Source organism: Triticum aestivum, chromosome 6B, assembly GCF_018294505.1.
Source record: "Triticum aestivum cultivar Chinese Spring chromosome 6B, IWGSC CS RefSeq v2.1, whole genome shotgun sequence".
Lineage (NCBI taxonomy): Eukaryota > Viridiplantae > Streptophyta > Magnoliopsida > Poales > Poaceae > Triticum > Triticum aestivum.
The window spans coordinates 511,018,476-511,045,314 of NC_057810.1; the positions used below are offsets into that span (position 1 = coordinate 511,018,476).

General features: G+C 45.2%; 1 protein-coding gene across 1 annotated transcript; it reads right to left on the bottom strand.

The window, feature by feature from the left end:
- Window positions 1-22,331: 22,331 nt before the first annotated feature.
- LOC123134322 (FT-interacting protein 3-like) lies at window positions 22,332-24,981 on the bottom strand. Its single transcript, XM_044553593.1, has one exon. It carries the CDS (start codon window positions 24,794-24,796, stop codon window positions 22,463-22,465), a length of 2,334 nt encoding a protein of 777 aa, XP_044409528.1. The 5' UTR covers window positions 24,797-24,981; the 3' UTR covers window positions 22,332-22,462.
- Between the last annotated feature and the right edge of the window lie 1,858 nt (window positions 24,982-26,839).

A 26,839-nucleotide genomic window follows, 5' to 3' on the forward strand; every position in this document is an offset into this window, starting at 1 on the left:
GTCCATAACAAGTAGACCGACTCCTGCCTGCATCTACTACTATTACTCCACACATCGACCGACTCCTGCCTGCATCTAGAGTATTAAGTTCATAAGAACAGAGTAACACATTAAGCAAGATGACATGATGTAGAGGGATAAACTCAATCAATATGATATAAACCCCATCTTGTTATCCTCTATGGCAACAATACAATACGTGCCTTGCAACCCTTTGTGTCACTGGGTAAGGACACCGCAAGATTGAACCTAAAGCTAAGCACTTCTCCCATGGAAAGAAAGATCAATCTAGTAGGCCAAACCAAACTGATAATTCGAAGAGACTTGCAAAGATAACTCAATCATACATAAAAGAATTCAGAGAAAATTCAAATATTATTCATAGATAAACTTGATCATAAACCCACAATTCATCGGATCTCGACAAACACATTGCAAAAAGAGTTTACATCAAATAGATCTCCACAACAGAGGGGGAGAACATTGTATTGAGATCCAAAAAGAGAGAAGAAGCCATCTAGCTAATAACTATGGACTCGTAGGTCTGTGGTAAACTACTCAGAACTCATCGGAGGGGCAAGGATGTTGATGTAGAAGCCCTCCGTGGTCAATTCCCCCTCCGACAGAGTGACGGTGAAGGCTCCAAGATGAGATCTCGCGGATACAGAAGGTTACGGTGGTGGAAATTGTGTTTTCTCCTTCTCCTGGATGTTTTCGGGGTACGTAGGTATATATAGGAGGAAGAAGTACGTCGGTGGACGCCCGAGGGGCCCATGAGACAGGGGGCGCACCCTATAGGGGGGGCCTCCTATCTCGTGGGAGCCTCGATTGCTTCTTGACTTGCACTCCAAGTCCTCTGGATCACGTTCGTTCAAAAAATCACGCTCCCGAAGGTTTCATTCCGTTTGGACTCTGTTTGATATTCCTTTTCTTCGAAATACTGAAATAGGCAAAAAAAACAATATGGGTTGGGCCTCCGGTTAGTAGGTTAGTCCCAAAAATGATATAAATGTGTAAAATAAAGCCCATAAACATCCAAAAGGGGTAATATAATAGCATGGAACAACAAAAAATTAAAGATACGTTGGAGACGTATCACGCGCCTCCTCCCCTGGCCGGCCTCCTCCTCCCTTCCCCCTGTATATACGTGGGAGGGGGCACCCCAAAGGCACACAAAAGTTTCTCTTAGCCGTGTGCGGTGCCCCCCTCCATAGAAATACACTTTGGTCATATCGTTGTAGTGCTTAGGCGAAGCCTTGCGCCGGTAACTTCGTCATCACCGTCACCATGCCATCGTGCTGACGAAACTCTCCCTCGGCCTCAGCTGGATGAAGAGTTCGAGGGACGTCACCGAGCTGTACGTGTGCAGATCGCGGAAGTGCCGTGCGTTCGGTACTTGATTGGTTGGATCGCGAAGACGTTCGACTACATCAACCGTGAATGCTTCCGCTTTCGGCCTACGAGGGTACGTGGAAACACTCTCCCCGCTCGTTGCTATGCTTCTCCTAGATAGATCTTGCATGATCGTAGGAAAATTTTGAAATACTATGTTCCCCAACATCCTCCTTTTGCGTTGATTCCACCTTCAAAAATCACATATATTCCAAAATAATTCTCCATAAATTTTTATCGCGTTTGGACTTCGTTCGATATGGATATCCTTCGAAACAAAAAACATGCAACAATAAAGAACTGACAATGGGACAATAAAATATGTGAAATTTGCATAATATATTGGCATGGAACAAGCAAAAATTATATATACGACAGAGGTGTATCATCAGGCCGCCTTCATCATCCATCCTTGCTCGTGATAGTGCCATCTTCGACAGGGTGGAGTATGAAGAGACAGAGGCGGCAACAAGAGTGATGGTCCATCTCCGACCACAACGACGATGCCTGGCCGACATGGCATGCAGGCGTCCTCACCCATTTTGCACTCCAGTGTCGTCGGTCGTTCGTGCCTACGGCCATGAGGTCAAGTTCATCGCTGGCAAGTCCCCCTCTAGCTCATCCAATCGGGTATTTATCTAGCCAATTTAGTACTAACATCTAGTTTACGTGTGAATACAAATGACACTTACCAACATTGACCCTGATAAGTGCCTGAAAGTGCAACTATCCCTGGGTGGTTTTGGTAATTATTAACAACATATAGCTCATTGAGCTAATGCTATTTCAAGATATATATTTCAGGAAAGTTCAATGATTGGCATGGCATGGATCAGGAATGTGGACCCTTCAAAATGCTAAGGGCAAAAGATTGGCTCAAGCTCTAAAGCTCAAGACTCTACATTTTACTTTTAGTGATCCAAGATCACATTGAGTCCATAGGAAAAGCCAATACTATTAAAAGGGGATGAGGTGTTGCTTAATGGGTTTCTTGCTCAAAATGCTTAGTGATATGCTCCAAAAACCCTCAACTACTTTCTCATATCCACTTATGTCCCAAACCAAAAGTCAAACTTGGCCCCACCGTAACATTCTATTTGGCGCCACCGAGTTCACTTGACATAGCCATTGCCACAAACCCTAGTCACTTCGGTCTCACCGATAGGGATCTCGGTCTCACTGGGATGGGATTGCAAACTCTCTGTTTCTCTTCATAACATTTCAGTCCAACCGAGATGAGCGATCGGTCCCACCGAGTTCGCAATGCAAACTCTCTGTTTCCCCTTCGTGACATTTCGGTCTCACCAAGATGAGCGAATCGGTCCTACCGAGTTTGCCTGACCAACTCTCTGGTTAGCTTATTACCAAAATCGGTCCCATCGAGTTTGTGTAATTGGTCTCACCGAGATTACATTATGCCCTAACCCTAATGAAATCGGTCCCACTGAGTTGACATGTCGGTCCCACCAAGTACCCTAACGTTCACATTTTGAACTAAATCGGTCTGACCGAGTTTCATGATTCGGTCCCGCCGAGTTTGGTGATTTGTGTGTAACGGTTAGATTTTGTGTGGAGGCTATATATACCCCTCAACCCACTCTTCATTCATGGAGAGAGCCATCAGAACATGAACATGCCTACACTTCCAGCATACATTTTCTGAGAGAGAACCACCTACTCATGTGTTGAGGTTAAGATATTCCATTCCAACCACATAAATCTTTATCTCTAGCCTTCTCCAAGTTGCTTTCCACTCAATCATCTTTCCACCAAATCCAAATCTGTGAGAGAGAGTTGAGTGTTGGGAGACTATAGTTTGAAGCACAGGAGCAAGGAGTTCATCATCAACACACCATGTATTAAATTTTGGAGAGTGGTATCTCCTAGATTGGTTAGGTGTCACTTGGGAGCCTCTGTCAAGATTGTGGAGTTGAACCAAGGAGTTTGTACGGGCAAGAAGATCGCCTACTTCATGAAAATCTACCCTAGTGAGGCAAGTCCTTCGTGAGTGATGGCCATGGTGGGATAGACAAGGTTGCTTATTCGTGGACCCTTTGTGGGTGGAGCCCTCCGTGGACTCGTGCAACCATTAACCTTCGTGGGTTGAAGTCTCCATCAACGTGGATGTATGATAGCACCACCTATTGGAACCACGCCAAAAATCTCCATGTCTACATTGAGTTTGGTCCCTCCAAACTCCTCCCTTTACCTTCATGTGCAATGTTTTACACTCCGCTGCTATACTCTTAGACTTGCATGTGTAGGTTGATTTCTTGACTTGTGCTAAGTTGCTAAAATCTGCCATGACTTAAAATTGGGAAAAGGCTAGATTTTTATTTGGTCAAGTAGTCTAATCACCCCCCCCCCTCTAGACATACTTTTGATCCTACAAGTGGTATCAGAGCTTCGGTCTCCATTTGCCTTGATTTCCATAGCTTTTGGTGATCATAGCGTTGGTTTCACAACCTAGGAGAGTATGGCATCTAGCGAGGGAAATTACCACCGTAGAGGTCCTTACTTTGATGGTACAAAATTTGCTAGTTGGAAGCACAAGATGAAAATGCATATTCTTGGACATAACCCCGTCGTTTGGGCTATTGTGTGTATTGGCTTACAAGGTGAATTCTTTGATGAGAGAGAACCGAACCATGAAGCTACCGCGGAAGAGTTGAAGATGCTGCAATACAATTCTCAAGCTTGTGATATTGTCTTCAATAGATTGTGCTCTGAAGAATTCAACAAAATCAGCCGTCTTGAGAATGCAAAGGAAATTTGGGATACTTTGATTGATATGCACGAAGGTACTGACTCCGTCAAGGAATCCAAATTGGATGTGCTTCAAAGTCAACTTGACAAGTTCAAAATGAAGGATGATGAAGGTGTCGCTGAAATGTACTTTAGGCTTTCTCTCATCACAAATGACATTGTCGACTTAGGAAGTGAAGAGATGACCGATAGATTCATCATCAAGAAAATCCTAAGAGCCTTGGATGGAAAATATGATACGGTGTGCACATTGATCCAAACGATGCCAAATTACAAAGATCTCAAGCCAACAGAACTCATTGGAAGAATTGTTGCTCATGAGATGTCTCTTAAGGATAAGGAAGAGCTTCACAACAAGTCAAGTGGTGCTTACAAAGCCTCATGTGATGCTCCCACATCATCAAATGAGAAACAAACCTTCAATGAAGAATTGAGCCTAATGGTGAAGAACTGCAACAAGTTCTACAAGAGTAGAAGCAAGGAAAGAAGTTCCAAGTCTAGGTCCTACAATGACAAAAGATCTTCAAGTCGTGAACAAAATTGCTAAAATTGTGGAAGACCCGGACACTACTCCAATGAGTGTACGACTCCCTACAAAAGAATAGAAGATTCTCCTAAAAGAAGAAGTAGAAGAGGAGAATCACCACCAAGAGAGAGAAGGAGTAGAGATGATCGTTATGAACGAAGAACCTCTCGGAGAAGCAAGGATTTGGAAAGGAAGGACAAATCATTAAAGAGCTACACAAAACGAAGACATCAAGCTCATGTTGGTGAATGGGTATCCGGCTCCGACTCCGACCATCACTCCGAAAGAAGTTATCACTCCGACTCCGAATATACTCAAGATGAAGGTGTTGCCGGTCTAGCACTTGTGTCAACCAACTCCTATGACATATTTGACTCACCAAATGATGGAATTGGAAGATGCTTCATGGCTAAAGGCCCAAAGGTATCACACCTCGAGTATGTTGATTTCAATAGTGATGAAGATGATTTGCTAGGAGATGATTTACTTGTTGACAACTCTAGTGATGAAAACTATGATGAACCTGCTATTAATCATGCTAATCAAGATGAAACGAATGATGATGATAAGAAGGAGATTGAGCGTCTAACTAAAGAACTAAACACTCTTAAGTTGGCTCATGAAACTACCTTGGAAGATCATCAAGAACTTTTAAAGAGTCATGAGAAGTTACGCTTTGAAAAGCTCAACCTTGAGCAAGAGCATGGGTTCTTAAAAGCAATCAATGATGATCTTCGCAAGAAAAGTTCTTCTTACATTGCCAAGCGTTTACTCTTGACTACTTACATGCCACAAGTTAAATCTAGCAACAAGAGTAAGAAAGATTCTTCTTCTAGTAGTAATAATCATGTTAAATCCAATATTGTTGCCTCTAGTAGTTCTCTTGATTCCACTAATGATTCTCTTAGCCAAGTTACACTTGAGCAAGAAAATAGCTTATTGAAGGGAATTATAGAGAAAGGTGTTTACAACAGCCTTGCCGGAAGTAAGCAATTTGAGGAAATTGTACGCAAGCAAGGAAGGCACCGGAAGAATCAAGGTGTTGGTTTTGAACGAAAGTTCAATGCCAATGGAGTTGAGTGGGAAGAAGATCAATACCCCAAGATGAAGTTTGTTCCTCAACAAGAGAAGTATGATCCTACTTCTTTCCAAGGAACTCAAGATCAAGTTGATCTTCCACCACAAGACCACAAGCAAAAAGGCAAGGACAAGCTTCAAGAGGAGATTGATGCATTTGAAGAAGCTCCTAAGGCCTTGGTCAAGTGGGTCCCCAAGACTACATCAAGTTCTACTTCATCAAGTATGACTACAACTCCAAGGATTCCCATCAAGATGATGTGGATCCCGAAGAAGAAGAACTAGAGAGTTCTTGAGGGTGAATCCGCCAACATACTTCACTCATATTATCTTGGCGAGGACAAGTAGTGCAAACAACTTCCACATCTTGCACTAGTTCAAGGAGTCACAAACCCTCTTGATGGTAAGACAAGGGACAAGGTAACCTAATGCTTTCATGGACATCATCTATGTGTACATCACTCTATGTCTATGGATATCCTTGTTTGTTCCTTGTGGGACTAACCCGTGCAGGTATTGAAAGTGCAACTCACTCCAATGGATTGCTCCGAATGATCTACATCAACATTGAGCGTCCACGTCTTCAACACACATGAAGTCATCATCGACAAAACCCAAGGTTAGTTCATCCGTCTTAGGGGGGATATCGCATCTAGGGGGAGCTTTACTCTAATAAATTGAGCTAAAGCAACTCTAATGGTGTGATCATAACAATGCTTTATGTAAAAGTGGTAACCCCACTTGTGCTTAAACAATGAGTATGACCTATGATCAAATGTTCTCATTTGATTCCTAAGTCAATATACTCATATATAGATGACCTAGTCATCGCCAATTGCTTGATAGATGCTAGAGTGTTTGTGCATGCTTCGTCACATATTTCATTTGCCATTTTATTGTGTGAGCATGTTATTTGCATATTTTACTCATTCGAGGACATCCGTTTGTTGCTTTGATTGTTTGGTTTTCTCTCGCCAAATGATGGACAAGAATGCCTAAGAACACCCTATAGCTATCTATGCTTTTCTCGTCTCAAACTCTATTCATGCTACATCACAAAGTTTGATCAAGTCAGATTCGAACCACTCTGTGTGAGGAGCACTCGGAGTTCCCGATTAGTCATAGACTTAAACCTCCAAAACCTCTTTGTGCATTTCGGTATGACCGAGTCATCCACATCGGTCACACCGAGTTCACTAAGTTGATCTAGGTTTTCCATCTCGGTGCAACCGATTTTAACTTTTCGGTCACACCGAGTTGCAGTAACCGCTTGCGATTCTGCATCTCGGTGCCACCGAGTTGTACCACTTGGTCACACCGACAGGGTCGGGATATATAAACCCACGGGTGATATTTTGGAAATTTCTTCAAACTCCTCAGCCCGCGCGTGTCCTACTCTGCCTCCTCGGGTCTCCGGTTCGTCTCCTCGCTGCCAGTGACCTCCCGCCGCTGATTTCTGTCGCCATCAACGGAATTCTGCTCCGCCGTTGCCGCTGTAGCGAACTCCCGCCGAACTAGGATATGGTTCGACTCTTTGTGCTATTTCCTAACTCTGATTCATAGCACATTGCTTTGCCATGATCTTTACCAAGTATGAAATCAATCTATCCAGAGAAAACATCCTTTAGATTAAATTTGATTCAAAAATTTAGGGTTAGGTCTCCGCCGAACTCATCTCGGACCGACCGAGTTGTAGAAATAGGTCTCACCGGTTTGGCCTAGGCCATTGCACATGTGTTTTCGGTCTAACCAAAAACTTCAAATCGGTGCAACCGAGTTTGACCCTCTGTGAAACCCTAGCAATCTCGGTGCCACCAAACTGTGACTCGGTCTGACCGAGTTCACTAGTTTAGGTTCCAAAAGTGTTGCTTCGGTATCACCGAGTTTTACAAATCGGTAGCTCCGAAATGCTTTCTGTGGAGAACTAAAACTAAGTTTTTGACTCATCGGTTTTGCAAAACTCTGCACTTTGTGATGCTCATCTAGTCTACCTCATCCATATCTATTCACAGGGTTTGCTGTCAGTTTGCTTTCCAAGATGTCTGATCAAAGTGATAGCCAAAATAGATCTGAAGAGCAAGTGCACATGTGTGAGGGCACTAGTCCCTAAGGTAGCTATGATGAGGGCAGCAGGAGCACACCAAGTAACTTGCCCAAAGCAGCCACCAGTTCAAGGAAGAAGAGAACCTCAGATTCTGAGGATGAGGATTATGTGGCTGTAGAAGAAGAAGTGAGCTCAAAGAAGAAAGTCTTGAAGAAGGAGTATGGCATAGCTGCTGCAACCAAGCCAGGGTTGAACAAGAAGGCACCAGCAAAGAGAGTCCGAATGTGAAAGCCAAGGAAAGTTCCAACAGGAGAAACCATGAAATTCACAATAGAATCAGATGATGGTGAGGTAGTTGGAGATGGCAAAAAGAAGAAGAGGGCAAGAACCACTTCTGCAAAAGTTCTTGGAAAATCAACTATGGTAAGAGATTCAAAAGAGGAAGAGGAAGAGGATGCTGCACCAGCTCCCAAGTCTCAAAAGCTTATGGGAGATGCAATCAAGTTAGGGGCTGCTCCATCAAAGCCCAAAATTGCTCCCAAAGCAACAACTCAAGCTCAGAAGCCTTCTAAACCAAAGAGAAGCACCAAAAAGATTCCTGCAGAAGAGAAGAACAAGGCCCCAGTGCCTGAGGTTGAAGAAGAGGATGATGAAGCTCATGTATTAAGGAAACTGAAGCCCAAGATTCCAGACCACAATGATACTCATCCAGTGGCTAAGGACATGCACATCAGGAAGGATGCAGGACTGAGATTGTGGAGACAGTCTAATCCCTATGCCGTGAGGAGGAGGACTGCAGTTGACTATAGGTTCCACACTAAAGAAAAACAAGACTTCTATGAGACAATTCTGCTTGACAAGAAGCCAATTGTCTGTGACATGATATGGGTTGATTGGGAATTCATCAAAGAGAATGAATATCACTTCCCAGGTGTACATGAAAGCTTCAAAGTTGGTGGGATTGACAAGTTTGTTGGACAGAAGCTCACAAAATGGAATGATGAGCTAATCATGCAATTTTACTCTACTGCTCATGGCTATCCAGATGGAAGGATAGAGTGGATGTCTGAAGGTACAAGGTACCAATCTACTGTTGAAGAGTGGGCCAAGCTGATCAATGCCCCAAAAGAGCATGAGGATGATTTGGATGTGTATGCCAACAACAAGAAAGACCACAACTCTATGGCAAACATGTACAAAGAGATCCCTGATAAAGCTTTGGACACACACAAGTTTGGATCTGTACACTATCTGTTGTCTGGTCTGCCTACAATCAACACCATCCTGAGGCACACATTGTTACCCAAATTTGGAGATCACAAGATGATAAGAGGACATTCCATCAACTTATTTCAAATCTTTGATGTTCCTAAAAAATTCAAGGTCATGAGTCTGATTGTAGAGACAATCAAAAGGACAACTCCTGACTAGAAAAGATCTTGTGGGTATGCTCCACATATTCAGGTGCTCATCAACTCCAAGATGGGCACAGGGACTTACTTGTTGGACAAAGAGCATTTACCCTTGCTCCCAGAGTTTGAAGATAATGAAGTTATCATGAATGAGAATGAACCTTCATCAACACAAGCACAAGAGAAGAGAGCTAAAGCAAAGGCAGAAAAGGCTGCAAGGATGCCAAGTGCTAAGGAAGCATCTCAAGTGTTCCTGAAGAGCAAGCAAGATCAGCTTGGATATATGATTCAAGCTACATTGAGGATTGAGAAGGGCTTGGCCACCCTGACTCAGAATCAGGAGAGCTTGGAGAGGATCATAGAGACAAAATTTTATGATCTTGATCTGGAGGTCACTGAGATACAGACAGCAGTTGAGCAGCTCCAGGAGGAAGCAGAAGAGAAGAAGGGGAAGGCTACTACAGATGCATTTCAGCGAGTACCAAGGAGTCAGAGGTCAGCTGTAGTGCCAGTGCCAATACGAGAGCTACTTCATCTGCACCGGCAGCTACAGCTTCAGTACCACCTCCAGCAGCAACTCCACCATCTCCAACTGAAGGAAATATGCCCTAGAGGCAATAATAAAGTTATTATTTATTTCCTTATTTCATGATAAATGTTTATTATTCATGCTAGAATTGTATTAACCGGAAACATGATACATGTGTGAATACATAGACAAACAGAGTGTCACTAGTATGCCTCTACTTGACTAGCTCGTTGATCAAAGATGGTTATGTTTCCTAGCCATAGACAAAGAGTTGTCATTTGATTAACGGGATCACATCATTAGGAGAATGATGTGATTGACTTGACCCATTCTGTTAGCTTAGCACTTGACCGTTTAGTATGTCGCTATTGCTTTCTTCATGACTTATACATGTTCCTATAACTATGAGATTATGCAACTCCCGTTTACCGGAGGAACACTTTGCGTGCTACCAAACGTCACACCGTAACTGGGTGATTATAAAGGTGCTCTATAGGTGTTTCCAAAGGTACTTGTTGGGTTGGCGTATTTCGAGATTAGGATTTGTCACTCCGATTGTCGGAGAGGTATCTCTGGGCCCACTCGGTAATGCACATCACTATAAGCCTTGCAAGCATTGTAACTAATGAGTTAGTTGCAGGATGATGTATTACGGAACGAGTAAAGAGACTTGCCGGTAAAGAGATTGAACTAGGTATTGAGATACCAACGACCGAATCTCGGGCAAGTAACATACCGATGACAAAGGGAACAACATATGTTGTTATGCGGTTTGACCGATAAAGATCTTCGTAGAATATGTGGGAGCCAATATGAGCATCCAAGTTCCGCTATTGGTTATTGATCAGAGATGTGTCTCGGTCATGTCTACATAGTTCTCCAACCCGTAGGGTCCGCACGTTTAAAGTTCGATGATGGTTATATTATGAGTTTATGTGTTTTGATGTACCGAAGGTAGTTCGGAGTGTCGGATGTGATCACTTACATGACGAGGAGTCTCGGAATGGTCGAGACATAAAGATCGATATATTGGACGACTATATTTGGACATCGGAATGGTTCCGGGTGAGATTGGGATAGTACCGGAGCACCGGGAGGTTATCAGAACCCCCGGGAGGTATATGGGCCTTAATGGGCTTTAGTAGAAAGGAGGGGAAAGGAGCAAGGGAGGAGGCGCCCCCAAGCCCAATCCGATTTGGGAAGGGGGCCGGCCCCCCTTTCCTCCCTCCCTCCTTCCTCTTCCTTCCCTCTCCCTCTCCAAATAGAAAAAGGAGGAGTCCTACTCCCGGTGGGAGTAGGACTCCCCCCTTGGGCGCGCCTCCTCCTCCTGGTCAGCCCTCTCCTCCCCTCCTTTTTATATGGAGGAGGGGGGCACCCCATAGACACAACAATTGATCCCTTGGATCTCTTAGCCGTGTGCGGTGCCCCCTCCACCATAATCCACCTCGATAATATTGTAGCGGTGCTTAGGAGAAGCCCTGCGTCGGTAGAACATCATCATCGTCACCACGCCGTCGTGCTGACAGAACTCTCCCTCAAAGCTTGGATGGATCGGAGTTCGGGGGACGTCATCGAGTTGAACGTGTGCTGAACCCGGAGGTGCCGTGCGTTTGGTACTTGATCGGTCGGATCGTGAAGACGTATGACTACATCAACCGCGTTGTGCTAACGCTTCCGCTTTCGGTCTACGAGGGTATGTGGACACACTCTCCCCTCTCATTGCTATGCATCACCATGATCTTGTGTGTGCGTAGGAAATTTTTTGAAATTACTACGTTCCCCAACAGTGGCATCCGAGCCAGGTTTTATGCGTAGATGTTATATGCACGAGTAGAACACAAGTGAGTTGTGGGTGATACAAGTCATACTGCTTACCAGCATGTCATACTTTGGTTCGGCTGTATTGTTGGATGAAGCGGCCCGGACCGACATTACGCGTACGCTTACGCAAGACTGGTTCTACCGACGTGCTTTGCACACAGGTGGCTGGCGGGTGTCAGTTTCTCCAACTTTAGTTGAACCGAGTGTGGCTACGCCCGGTCCTTGAGAAGGTTAAAACAACACTAACTTGATGAACTATCGTTGTGGTTTTGATGCGTAGGTAAGAACGGTTCTTGCTCAGCCTGTAGCAGCCACGTAAAAATTGCAACAACAAAGTAGAGGACGTCTAACTTGTTTTTGCAGGGCATGTTGTGATGTGATATGGTCAAGACATGATGCTATATTTTATTGTATGAGATGATCATGTTTTGTAACCGAGTTATCGGCAACTAGCAGGAGCCATATGGTTGTCGCTTTATTGTATGCAATGCAATCGCCCTGTAATTGCTTTGCTTTATCACTAAGCAGTAGTGATAGTCGTAGAAGCAATAGTTGGCAAGATGACAATGATGCTACGATGGAGATCAAGGTCTCGCGCCGGTGACGATTGTGATCATGACGGTGCTTCGGAGATGGAGATCACAAGCACAAGATGATGATGGCCATATCATATCACTTATATTGATTGCATGTGATGTTTATCTTTTATGCATCTTATCTTGCTTTGATTGACGGTAGCATTATAAGATGATCTCTCACTAAATTTCAAGATAAAAGTGTTCTCCCTGAGTATGCACCATTGCCAAAGTTCGTTGTGCCCAGACACCACGTGATGATCGGGTGTGATAAGCTCTACGTCCATCTACAACGGGTGCAAGCCAGTTTTGCACACGCAGAATACTCAGATTAAACTTGATGAGCCTAGCATATGCAGATATGGCCTCGGAACACTGAGACCGAAAGGTCGAGCATGAATCATATAGTAGATATGATCAACATAGTGATGTTCACCATTGAAAACTACTCCATTTCACGTGATGATCGGACATGGTTTAGTTGATTTGGATCACGTGATCACTTAGATGATTAGAGGGATGTCTATCTAAGTGGGAGTTCTTAAGTAATATGATTAATTGAACTTTAATTTATCATGAACTTAGTCCTGATAGTATTTTGCAAATTATGTTGTAGATCAATAGCTCACGTTGTTTCTTCCCTATGTTTTATATGTGTTCCTAGAGAAAAATAAGTTGAAATATGATAGTAGAAATGATGCAGACTGGGTTCGTGATCTGAGATTTATCCTCATTGCTGCACAGAAGAATTATGTCCTTGATGCACCGCTAGGTGACAGACCTATTGCAAGAGCAGATGTAGACGTTATGAACGTTTGGCTAGCTCAATATGATGACTACTTGATAGTTTAGTGCACCATGCTTAACGGCTTAGAATCAGGACTTCAAAGACGTTTTGAACGTCATGGACCATATGAGATGTTCCAGGAGTTGAAGTTAATATTTCAAGCAAATACCTGAGTTGAGAGATATGAAGTCTCCAACAAGTTCTATAGCTAAAAGATGGAGGAGAATTGCTCAACTAGTGAGCATGTGCTCAGATTGTCTGGGTACTACAATCGCTTGAATCAAGTGGGAGTTAATCTTCCAGATAAGATAGTGATTGACAGAGTTCTCTAGTCACCATCACAAAGTTACTAGAACTTAGTGATGAACTATAGTATGCAAGGGATGACGAAAACGATTCCCAAGCTCTTCGTGATGTTGAAATCGACGAAGGTAGAAATCAAGAAAGAACATCAAGAGTTGACGATTGACAAGACCACTAGTTTCAAGAAAAGGGCAAAGGGAAAGAAAGGGAACTTCAAGAAGAATGGCAAGCAAGTTGTCACTCCCGTGAAGAAGCCCAAAGCTGGACCAAAGCCTAAAACTTAGTGCTTACACTGCAAAGGAAATGGTCACTAGAAGCGGAAATGCCCTAAATATTTGGTGGATAAGAAGGATGGCAAAGTGAACAAGGGTATATTTGATATACATGTTATTGATGTGTACCTTACTAGTGTTTATAGTAGCCCCTGAGTATTTGATACTTGTTCGGTTGCTAAAAATTAGTAACTCGAAACAGGAGTTACAGAATAAACAGAGACTAGTTGAGGGTGAAGTGACGATGTGTGTTGGAAGTGGTTCCAAGATTGATATGATCATCATCGCACACTCCCTATACTTTCGGGATTAGTGTTAAACCTAAATAAATGTTATTTGGCGTTTGCGTAGAGCATGAATATGATTTGATCATGTTTATTGCAATACAGTTATTCATTTAAAGCCAGAGAATAATTGTTGTTCTGTTTACATGAATAAAACCTTCAATGGCATACACCCAATGAAAATAGTTTGTTGGATCTCGATTGTAGTGATACACATATTCATAATATTGATGCCAAAAGATGCAAATTTAATAATGATAGTGCAACTTATTTGTGGCACTGCCGTTTGGGTCATATCGGTGTAAAGCGCATGAAGAAACTCCATAAAGATGGATTTTCAGAATCACTTGGTTATGAATCATTTGATGCTTGCGAACCGTGCCTTTCGGGCAAGATGACTAAAACTCCGTTCTCCGGAACAATGGAACGAGCTATTGACTTGTTGGAAATAATACATACCGATGTATGCGGTCCAATGAGTGTTGATGCTCGTGGCGGGTATCGTTATTTTCTGACCTTCACAAATGATTTGAGCAGATATGAGTATATCTACTTAATGAAGCACAAGTCTGAAACATTTGAAAAGTTCAAACAATTTTAGAAGTAAAGTGGAGAATCATTGTAACAAAGAAAATAAAGTTTTTACAATCTGATCGTAGAGGAGAATATTTGAGTTACGAGTTTTGCCTTCATTTAAAAACAATGTGGAATAGTTTCGCAGCTCACGCCACATGGAACACCACAGCGTAATGGTGTGTCCGAACGTCATAACCGCACTTTATTGGATATGGTGCGATCTATGATGTATCTTACCGATTTACCACTATCGTTTTGGGGTTATGCATTAGAGACAACTGCATTCACTTTAAATAGGGCACCATCAAAATCCATTGAGACGACAACTTATTAACTGTGGTTTGGCAAGAAACCGAAGTTGTCGTTTCTTAAAATTTGGGGCTGCGATGCTTATGTGAAAAAATTTCAACCTGATAAGCTCAAACCCAAATCGGAGAAGTGCGTCTTCATAGAATACCCAAAGGAAACTGTTGGGTACACCTTCTATCACAGATCCGAAGGCAAGATATTCGTTGCTAAAATGGATCCTTTCTAGAGAAGGAGTTTCTCTCGAAAGAAGTGAGTGGGAAGAAAGTAGAGCTTGATAAGGTAATTGTACCTTCTCCCGAATTGGAAAGTAGTTCATCACAGAAACCAGTTCTAGTGATGCCTACACCGATTAGTGAGGAAGTTAATGATGATGATCATGAAACTTCAGATCAAGTTATTACAGAAACTCGTAGGTCTTCCAGAGTACGGTCCGCACCAGAGTCATACGATAATCCTATTCTAGAAGTCATGTTACTAGACCATGATGAACCTATGAACTATGAGGAAGCAATGATGAGCCCAGATTCCGCGAAATGGCTTGAAGCCATGAAATCTGAGATAGGATCCATGTATGAGAACAAAGTGTGGACTTTGGTTGACTTGCCTGATGATCGGCAAGCCATAGAAAATAAATGGATCTTCAAGAGGAAGGCAAATGCTGATAGTTGTGTTACTATCTACAAAGCTCGAATTGTCGAAAAAGGTTTTTGACAAGTTCAAGGTGTTGAATACAATGAGATCTTCTCACTCGTATCGATGCTTAAAAAGTCTGTCCGAATCATGTTAGCAATTGCCACATTTTACGAAATCTGGCAAATGGAGGTCAAAACTGCATTCCTTAATGGATTTATTAAAGAAAAGTTGTATATGATGCAACCAGAAGGTTTTGTCAATCCTAAAGGTGCTAACAAAGTGTGCAAGCTCCAGTGATCCATCTATGGACTGGTGCAAGCATCTCGGAGATGGAATATACGCTTTGATGAGTTGATCAAAGCATATAGTTTTATACAAACTTGCGGTGAAGCCTGTATTTACAAGAAAGTGAGTGGGAGTACTACAGCCTTTCTGATAAGTATATGTGAATGACATATTGTTGATTAGAAATAATGTAGAATTTTTCTGGAAAGCATAAAGGAGTGTTTGAAAGGAGTTTTTCAAAGAAAGACCTCGGTGAAGCTTCTTACACTTTGAGCATCAAGATCTATAGAGATAGATCAAGACACTTGATAAGATTTTTCAATGAGTACATACCTTGATTTTGAAGTAGTTCAAAATGGAACAGTCAAAGAAGGAGTTCTTGCCTGTGTTGCAAGGTGTGAAATTGAGTAGGACTCAAAGCCCGACCACGGCAGAAAATAGAAAGAGAATGAAAAGTCATTCCCTATGCCTCAGTCATAGGTTCTATAAAGTATGCTATGTTGTGTACCAGACCGATTGTATACCTTGCTCTGAGTTTGGCAAGGGAGTACAATTTTGATCTAGGAGTAGGTCACTGGACAGCGGTCAAGATTATCCTTAGTAAGGACTAAGGAACTATTTCTCGATTATGGAGATAATAAAAGAGCCCGTCGTAAAGAGTTACATCAGTGCAAGCTTTTACACAGATCCAGATGACTCTAAGTCTCAATCTGGATACATATTGAAAGTGGGAGCAATTAGCTAGAGTAGCTCCGTGCAAAGCATTGTAGACATAGAATATTTGCAAAATACATGCGGCTCTGAATGTGACAGACCCGTTGACTAAACTTCTCTCACGAGCAAAACATGATCACACCTTAGTACTCTTTGGGTGTTAATCACATATCGATGTGAACTAGATTATTGACTCTAGTAAACCCTTCGGGTGTTGGTCACATGACGATGTGAACTATGGGTGTTAATCACATACAGATGTGAATATTGGTGTTAAATCACATGGTGATGTGAACTAGATTATTGACTCTAGTGCAAGTGGGAGACTGAAGGAAATATGCCCTAGAGGCAATAATATAGTTATTATTTATTTCCTTATTTCATGATAAATGTTTATTATTCATGCTAGAATTGTATTAACTGGAAACGTGATACGTGTGTGAATACATAGACAAACAAAGTGTCACTAGTATGCCTCTACTTGACTAGCTCGTTGATCAAAGATGGTTATGTTTCCTAGCCATAAACAAAGAGTTATCATTTGATTAATGGGATCACATCATTAGGAGAATGATGTGATTGACTTGACCCATTCCGTTAGCTTAGCACTTGATCGTTTAGTATGTTGCTGTTGCTTTCTTCATGACTTATACATGTTCCTATAACTATGAGATTATGCAACTCCTGTTTACCGGAGGAACACTTTGTGTGCTACCAAACGTCACAACGTAACTGGGTGATTATAAAGGTGCTCTACATGTGTCTCCGAAGGTACTTGTTGGGTTGGCGTATTTCGAGATTAGGATTTGTCACTCCGATTGTCAGAGAGGTATCTCTGGGCCCACTCGCTAATGCACATCACTATAAGCCTTGCAAGCATTGTAACTAATGAGTTAGTTGCAGGATGATGTATGATGGAACAAGTAAAGAGACTTGTCGGTAACGAGATTGAACTAGGTATTGAGATACCAACGATCGAATCTCGGGCAAGTAACATACCGATGACAAAGGGAACAACGTATGTTGTTATGCGGTTTGACCGATAAAGATCTTCGTAGAATATGTGGGAGCCAATATGAGCATCCAGGTTCCACTATTGGTAATTGACTGGAGACGTGTCTCGGTCATGTCTACATAGTTCTCGAACCCGTAGGGTCCACACGCTTAAAGTTCGATGACGGTTATATTATGAGTTTATGTGTTTTGATGTACCGAAGGTAGTCCGGAGTCCCGGATGTGATCACGGACATGATGAGGAGTCTCGAAATGGTCGAGACGTAAAGATCGATATATTGGATGACTATATTTGGACACCGGAATGGTTCTGGGTGAGATCAGGATATTACCGGAGCACCGGGGGTTATCGGAACCCCCCGGGAGGTATATGGGCCTTAATGGGCTTTAGTGGAAAGGAGGGGAAAGGAGCAAGGGAGGAGGCACCGCCCCCAAGCCCAATCCGAATTGGGAAGGGGGCCGGCCCCCCCTTTCCTTCCTCCCTCCTTCCTCTTCCTTCCCTCTTCCTCTCCAAATAGGAAAAGGAGGAGTCCTACTCCCGGTGGGAGTAGGACTCCCCCCTTGGGCGTGCCTCCTCCTCCTAGCCGGCCCTCTCCTCCCCTCCTTTATATACGGAGGAGGGGGCACCCCATAGACACAACAATTGATCCCTTGGATCTCTTAGTCGTGTGCGGTGCCCCCCTCCACCATAATCCACCTCGATAATATCGTAGCGGTGCTTAGGCGAAGCCCTGCATCGGTAGAACATCATCATCTTCACCACGCCATTGTGCTGACGGAACTCTCCCTCAAAGCTCGGCTAGATCGGAGTTCGAGGGACATCATCGAGTTGAACGTGTGCTAAATTCGGAGGTGCCGTGCGTTCGGTACTTGATCGGTCAGATCGTGAAGACGTACGACTACAGCAACCGCATTGTGCTAACGCTTCCGCTTTCGGTCTACGAGGGTACGTGGACACACTCTCCCCTCTTGTTGCTATGCATCACCATGATCTTGCGTGTGCGTAGGATTTTTTTTGAAATTACTACGTTCCCCAACACCAACTACATCGACTGGTGCCTTCGTCCTCGGAGTTCTCTCTACACCACCTCCCGAAGACCAAGCCTGAGAGACGCATATCACTATGCATTTTCGACCTTTTTGGTAACTTGTTGCCAAAGGGGGAGAAATGTATAGATCATAGGCTTCGAGAGAGAGAGTTTTGCTTCTTTGCCTCTCTTGCTTTTGGTTGAAGTTTATTGTGTGTTTGGTTGATACTCTATGTCTGTGTGAGATACTTGCTTGGATAATATTATTTCTTATATCCCATATATGATCATTCACTTTGCTTGGTGATGAGTGCATGTTTCAATTTCCATCATTTTGAGCGCTCCACCAAGATGTATGTGACATGGAAGAGTAACCCATGATCCTAATCGGTTGTGTATTTGCATTCAAAAGCAAATTTAAATAATGCACAAATTTAGGGGGAGCTCTTGCTTATCACATACTTCTCAAAGCGACGATGTATTTCAATCTTATTATCCTTTGTCGAAGCTTTGATCGATATGTTGTCATCAATTATCAAAAAGGGGGAGATTGAAAGTGCAACTATCGCTGGGTGGTTTTGGTAATTATTAACAACATATAGCTCATTGAGCTAATGCTATTTCAAGATAAATATTTCAGGAAAGTTTAATGATTGGCATGGCATGGATCAGGAATGTGGACCCCTCAAAATGCTAAGGACAAAAGATTGGCTCAAGCTCTAAAGCTTAAGACTCTACATTTTACTTTTATGATCCAAGATCACATTGAGTCCATAGGAAAAGGCAATACTATTAAAAGGGGATGAGGTGTTGCTTAATGGGTTGTTTGCTCAAAATGCTTAATGATATGCTCCAAAAACCCTCAGCTACTTTCTCATATCCACTTATGTCCTAAACCAAAAGTCAAACTCGGCCCCACCGAAACATTCTATCCGGCGCCACCGAGTTCACTTGACATAGCCACTGCCACAAACCTAGTCACTTCGGTCTCACCGATAGGGATCTCAGTCTCACCGAGTTGGGATTGCAAACTCTCTGTTTCCCTTAGTAACATTTTGGTCCAACCGAGATGAGCGATCGGTCCCATCGAGTTCGCAATGCAAACTCTCTGTTTCCCCTTCGGAATGTTTCGGTCTCACCGAGATGAGCGAATCGGTCCCACTGAGTTTGTCTGACCAACTCTCTGGTTAGCTTATTACCAAAATCGGTCCCACCGAGTTTGTGTAATTGGTCTCACCAAGATTATGTTATGCCCTAACCCTAATGAAATCGGTCCCACCGAGTTGACATGTCGGTCCCACCGAATATCCTAACGTTCACATTTTGAACTAAATCGGTCTGACCGAGTTTCATGATTCGGTCCCACCGAGTTGACATGTCGGTCCCACCGAATATCCTAACGTTCACATTTTGAACTAAATCGGTCTGACCGAGTTTCATGATACGGTCCCACCGAGTTTGGTGATTTGTGTGTAACGGGTAGATTTTGTGTGGAGGCTATATATATCCCTCCACCCACTCTTCATTCGTGGAGAGAGCCATCAGAAGATGCCTACACTTCCAGTATACATTTTCTGAGAGAGAACCACCTACTCATGTGTTCAGACCAAGATATTCCAATCTTACCACAAGAATCTTGATCTCTAGCCTTCCCCAAGTTGCTTTCCACTCAAATCATCTTTCCACCATGGCCAAATCTGTGAGAAAGAGAGTTGAGTGTTGGGGAGACTATCATTTGAAGCACAAGAGCAAGGAGTTCATCATCAACACACCGTCTATTACCTTTTGGAGAGTGGTCTCTCCTAGATTGGTTAGGTGTCACTTGGGAGCCTCCGTCAAGATTGTGGAGTTGAACCAAGGAGTTTGTACGGGCAAGGAGATTGCCTACTTCGTGAAGATCTACCCTAGTGAGGCAAGTCCTTCGTGGGCGATGGCCATGGTGGGATAGACAAGGTTGCTCCTTCGTGGACCCTTTGTGGGTGGAGCCCTCCATGAACTCGCACAACCGTTATCCTTCGTGGGTTGAAGTCTTCATCAACGTGGATGTACGATAGCACCACCTATCGGAACCACGCAAAAAATCTCCGTGTCTACATTGCGTTTGCTCCCTCCAAACTCCTCCCTTTACCTTCATGTGTAATGTTTTACATTCCGCTGCTATACTCTTAGACTTACATGTGTAGGTTGATTGCTTGACTAGTGCTAAGTTGCTACAATCTGCCAAGACTTAAAATTGGGAAAATGTTAGATTTTTATTTGGTCAAGTAGTCTCATCACCCCCCCTCTAGACATACTTTCGATCCTACAGTGCCACATGTGTGGCACGAACACATGACAACTTCGAACGTTTTTATGGCAAGTTTAGTGACGCGATGATGGTAACTTTAGTTATCAAGGGCGGCAATTTTCTTTTCGGATGACAAGTTTTAGTTTTTTTGGGTTTATTTTTTCTTTTCCTATGACAACTTTAGTTGTAAAAAACGTCAAGCCTGGAGTTTTTCGTGTCACATGTGTGACACTTATCATTTGGGATCAATATTTCCGTATAACTATAGTCACTAAATATATGTGAGAGGCGATACATTTTGCCCGCCCCTACATAAGAATTGTGTATTTCAATGTTGTTCGAATTCAACAATGCCTCCGGTTAGAAGTATGAACATTGAGTTGATGCAAATTAGAAAAAAAATAGAGATAAACTTACATAGGCTATTATGTAGGTCGACTATGAGTCTGCGCACAACTAAAAAAACATGAGGGATCCTCTAAAACAAATTTGAATGCCATATATATGGCGCATGAGTTATTAGTAGTCTTATAGACCATATAATCCAGACTCATAGCAGAACGGAGACAACACACTCTGAAAAAGATGCTTTGATTTATGAGCACTTATCAAACCTGCGGGGATCCAAGCATCAACGTGATTGCACCCTCAACTAGTCTAACCTGCGCATCCGAGTGGTCAACAATGACGGCCTTGACGCCTCTTTCTCTAAAGCTGAGGTTTGGGCTGATGTTCAGGTCTCGTTGGTGGAAAAGGCGCCGGGGCCAGACAGCTTCCTTGGCTGCTTCTACCGGCCATGTTGGAGCATAATCAAGGCTGACCTGATGGATGTTTTGGACGGTTTCTACCATCTCACAGGTGGTGACTTCCAGGCCCTCAACTCTGCGCTAATTGCCTTGTTGCCGGCGCCGCGGAGCTGTGACACTTTCGATCCATCAGTTTGATTAATTCCATCACCAAGTTGACCTTCACAATATTGTCAATCCACCTGGCATGGATGCTGGATGATCTCATCCCGTCTGCACAGAGTGCATTCCAAAAATCTAATAAGTGCGCTCATGATAGTACCATGTATGTTCAGAACTGATTCAGATCACTTCATAGGCATAGAAAAACGGTGCTTCTCTTCAAATTAGACATCCCTAGGCTTTCCATTCAGTCTCCTGGGAATATACTTTACAGCCTCTGCAACCCATGGGCTTCAGCGCATGGTGACGCGATTGGATTGCCCTACTGCTCTCCATTGCTTATTCGGCATGCCCGCTCAACGGATCACCTGGCAACCCGGTCCAACACATGCGAGGGATGCGACAAGGGGTTCCCCTCTTGACATTACTTTTCATCCTTCCGATCGACCTGCTGCATTGTCTGCTGGTGACGGCGGGTGAGCACGACATGCTGGAGCAGTTGCCCAGCCACTGCGTGAAGATGAGGGTCAACATTTTATACCGATGATGCATTAATTTTCGCTAACCTTGATCAATGGATCACCCCTTATTTCATGCTATTCTCCTATCAATGGATGCCAACAAGATGCTGGATCTTTAAAAAGCGAAAATCCTAAACCTACGAACTCCTACGTACCTGTTATGTAAGCTTCCAACTAATTTAAACAAGCCCTGCTGATTTCAGGTGGGATGGGCCTCACCCTCCCCTTTAATCCAATCAAACACTCCCACGTCAGATCTCTTCGTAAATTGAGGTAAATCATTACATGGATGTAGCATTGCTCTTTAAAGAAAATAACAATAACGGCAAGGGAATCAAATTTCTTGAGTTTACATCAAGTAACAGCAGTACAGCAGCACCAAACCAAAATGTGCTCTAGTCAAAGCAGGCAATCCACCTTGCAGGGCAGGCGCCGGAAGAAGTTGGCCGGCACGTCGGGCAGCCTCTGCCGGAGGCTCGGGTGGCGCATCAGGTAGAACCCGGACAGCAGCGCCACCGCCTGGAACGGCGCGACGAACGTGACCACGGCAAGGCACAAGCAGACGAGCAGGTACATGGTCGTGGCGCGGGGGTCCCTCCACGTCATCACGCACCGCGCGCGCTCGACGTGCGACGCCACGTCGCCGACCATCTCCTGTATCCGGCCCCCGAGGCTCCTCAGCCTGTCGTACCGCATGCGCACCACCTCGTGGGGCCGCGCCGTCGGGAACTCGTCGAACTCCTCGTCGAGCTCGTCCAGGTGCGCCGTCACGGCGTGCGACACCTTCGTGTCCACGTGCCACGGATGCCTCGGCCGGCACCGGTAGTTCCACAGGCCCAGGCAGAACTTGTAGAGGAAGAAGGTGGGCAGGATGAGGTTGGGGCAGCACACGAGCATGGCGTAGATGATGTGCACGGCGACCGTGGTCACCGGGTTCCTCCAGTGGCAGACGTCGACGAACCACTTGATCGCGGCGAACAGCGGCGCGAGCGCGGACATGATGCGGAAGAAGTGGGCCTTGCTGCGCCGCATGCTCCACCGGTGCCCGTGCGCCTCGCAGAGGTGCTCGACGCACTCCCGGCGCAGCGGCAGGTCCATCCGCCCCAGCCGGTGCGCGATGACCGCCACCGCCTCCCGCCGCAGCCTCTCCTGCTGCACCACGGACAGCGGGCAGTGGTAGTGCATCGGCGGCAGGTGCGGCTGCGAGTACGTCTGGAGCAGGCCCAGCGTGGACGTGGTCGAGAAGCGCACGGCCAGATGGAGCTCCCCCATCTTCTTGATGCCGCCGGCGTGGAGGGATATGAGCGGGTACGCGTGCGTGTGGATGCGGCCGGTCTCGAGCGTCGAGAGCCGGATGCGCACCTTGCCGAGGAGGACGTCCTTGACGGGGTCGCCGGAGGCGAGGCCGCCCTTCTCGCCGATCTGGCAGTTGTGGAAGACGGCGACGGTGAGCACGGTGCAGTGGTCGTGCACCTCCCAGAAGCACTGCTGGTGGAACCGCGGCGCGAGGCTGTCGATCACCGTCTGCGTGCGGAACCACTTGCTGCCGTATTTGGCCACGCAGTAGGCGTCGCAGGAGCCCCGACCGTTGCGCGCACGCAGAGCACTGAGGCCGAAGGCATTGTGGATGCCGAGCTCCACGAGGCCAATGGGAGGCCGCCCATGCCAGAGCTCCCTGGCCGCCGGCCGGACGTCGCTCAGGTAGTGGATAGGCTCCGACAGGACCCTGTATCCGCCTTCCAGGCAGAGCCGGACGCAGACCTTGCAAGAGAACTTGTCGATTTTCGTGGCTCCTTCTGGTTGCACCAAATTATACCACCTTGGGCGAATCGGGCGTGTGTCCCACCGGCGTTCGAAGTCGGTGAATGGGATGTGGACGTGGCCAATGACCTCCTCCTTGTCGACCTTGACGCGGTCCTCGACGGAGATGATGAGGTGGTCCTCGAACGGCTCGGCGGCGACGAACAGGTGGTCCTCATTCCAGCCGTAGGACGGCAGGCGGGACACGCACGTCTTGGTCCGGAGCACCTGCGTGGAGAGGCGCGACCGCACGAAGAGCTCGCCGACGCGGGCCTTGTCCGCGAAGGCGACGTCGCGGGCCTCGATGACGTTGACGCGCACGTACCACAGCCGCGGCACCGTGTACTGCTTGCACCGGATGTGCGCGGCGAGCTTGGCGTCCACGGCGAAGGCGGCGTCCGCGTGCACGGCCAGCGGGAAGCACTCGTCGGCCTGCGTGCCGATCCACAGGGCCACCATCACCTCCCCGCAGCGCCCCGCGTTCCCGTCGAAGACGTGGTGCCACATGGGCGCGAGCGCGCTGTCGGGGGGCACGCGCACCGGCACGTCGCCCAGGTCGAAGCGCGCGCGCCCGACGTACTCGTCCTGGGCGAAGCCCCGGCCGCGGACGAACACCTCCAGGAAGGACGCCTGCAGGCGCTCCCTGGAGAAGGCGAACACGTCGTTCCACTCGGGGCCCGCGGTCTTCTCGATGTGGCGCGTGGCGCAGGAGTAGCTCCCGAGCTTCACCTCCGCCAGCGGGTCGAACTCGCCGCCGCTCCACTTGAGCTCCCGCGCCTTGACGACGCGCACGTAGAGGTACTCCATCCTCTCGACCAGGTCGTAGCCGCCGGTCCGCCCGCCGGGGAGGCGGGGCCTCGTCTCCTTGATCCCGAACTCATCGTAGGCCGGCAGCGGGCCGAAGGGGCCAAACCTCGGCAAGACGCCGGCCATGGCCAGTGAGAGCGCGCGCTACCTCGTGCGGTCGGGGATCGGATGAGCGATGCTGATGGAGGTGCTGATCTCTCAGTGAGGAGGCCGCGCGCTCTTAATTATGTGCGTTCTGCGATCTGGCCACCAAACGGCCGTGACGCCGTGCATGCATGGCCTTTTGGGTTGGTGATCGACACGGTTGGTGTGTTTGCTGTGGGACGTTGGGCGATCTACTGAGTTTAGTTGTTCAGAGTAGGAAGTAGCCGCCGCATTACCTGTTGGTGCATGATTTCAGCAGAGTAACGAACATCCCGTGTGCCTGGCAGATCAACAAGATTAACAACCACGTTGGCGCGTAATGCTTGGAAGTTTGGGTCCGTTCAAGCCTTGGCAAGGGGAGATTAGTTATGGACCTAGGTTACACGCAGCCAGGCAACTGACTTACAGTACATATTACTCCATCCGTTTCAAAATACAAGGTGTATTTTTTTCAGAGGTCAAATTTATGCATGTTTGATCAATTTTAAAAGAGTATTAATATCTGTAGTACCAAATTCGTATAATTAGATGCTTCACAAACTGCATTTTAAAATTTTATTTATGGAGTGACTAACAGATGAATGTTAAATTTTTAGTGTTAGAATCGAATGCCATCTCTCATTCTCTCACGTGCCCTCTCCCTTCCTCTATTTACATGAATGCATGCATGTTAAAAAGACAAAAGTGCGAGAAGTGGACAAGTGCTAACCACCCCAGTAGGACATTCCATGTCGCAAAACATGGTCCAATCAAATCTCGCTAGAATGACACATTAGAGGGATAAGATCATCACTTGTGCAATTGTATAACTCTTGTTTACTAACAGTATAGTATAAGGTTGTGTATTGTTCTTGAAGAGTAGCATTACCTGGTCTCTCATCCTCGCGGAACCAAATCTTAAAGCCGTCCTCAACGAAGAAAGATTTGAATGAAAGAAATAGTTCTTTGCAACGACCAACTCAAAAACGTGAATCCTCGGTAACATGAGAGAGGGTTTTCGAGCTTAGATACTTGTTTCAGATGAGGTTTCGTCATAGACTATCCTCGGTAAGAAGTTTGAAGAGCCATTGAATAAGGAGGGCAATGTTTTTAACCTCAAGCTCTTGAATGACAAGAACGCCATGGTCTTTTGGATGACAAATGACACCTCATTTGGCATATCTATGTCATTTCACCGAGAGTTTGCCAGGAAATTTTGAATATAAAATAGTCCATCATATGCAGGACTCCTTTTGGAGTTTGTAAAAGGAAAGCATGTACATAACCTTTTAACTGACATTAAGTTGATAATGACTAGTCTCCCACCGGCAGAGAGGAGCTTTCCTTTACAGCTTACTCACAAATTTCACTAAAGCTTCCTCCACAAGTTTTCATTAGGAATTTGAGTGCCTCAAATAATGGACCAGTATTATAAGTTGTTGAAGGATGTCGGTAACTATGGGTAGGGAGGTAGTGGATCGCCATGGCATCGACCATTTTTTGCAAGTAATCCAGGGCCCCAACATGTCGTTAAGCATTACGGCGGTCTTGCTCACTGGATTCCGTGATGACATGTCTTTTGTCATCATGTGCATCACACTATTTTATCGTTATTTTTGGCCTTGCGGAGTTATATTGGTTACTCACCTAAAGAAGTGATGGGGTTAAACTATTTTTGTTAGAAGGGATGTGCAGGTTCAGACGGGCAAAACACAATTACTAGTACTCCCTTAGGTCGGGGTTATAGGATCTGTGTAGTTTTTTTTAACGTAAACTAGATCAATGATGGCGCGCGTTGGCGCGCCCATCTATTTTGTCTTAGTTGCTAAGGATATAAAATAACTTATATATACATTTGTTTGCAATGATTTGAAGTATTGTGCTTCCGTTTAGCTTATGCATACCTCTTTCATTTTTCAAAATAATGATTTGTAATTGAAGGGAGAAATCCGATTGAATTGCAAGAAAGTAGTGCATTGCGTTTTTTCCCAGATCTACTTGATTTGTAGTTGGTTACTTTTTAAAAAAAAGGAGAATGACCCCCGG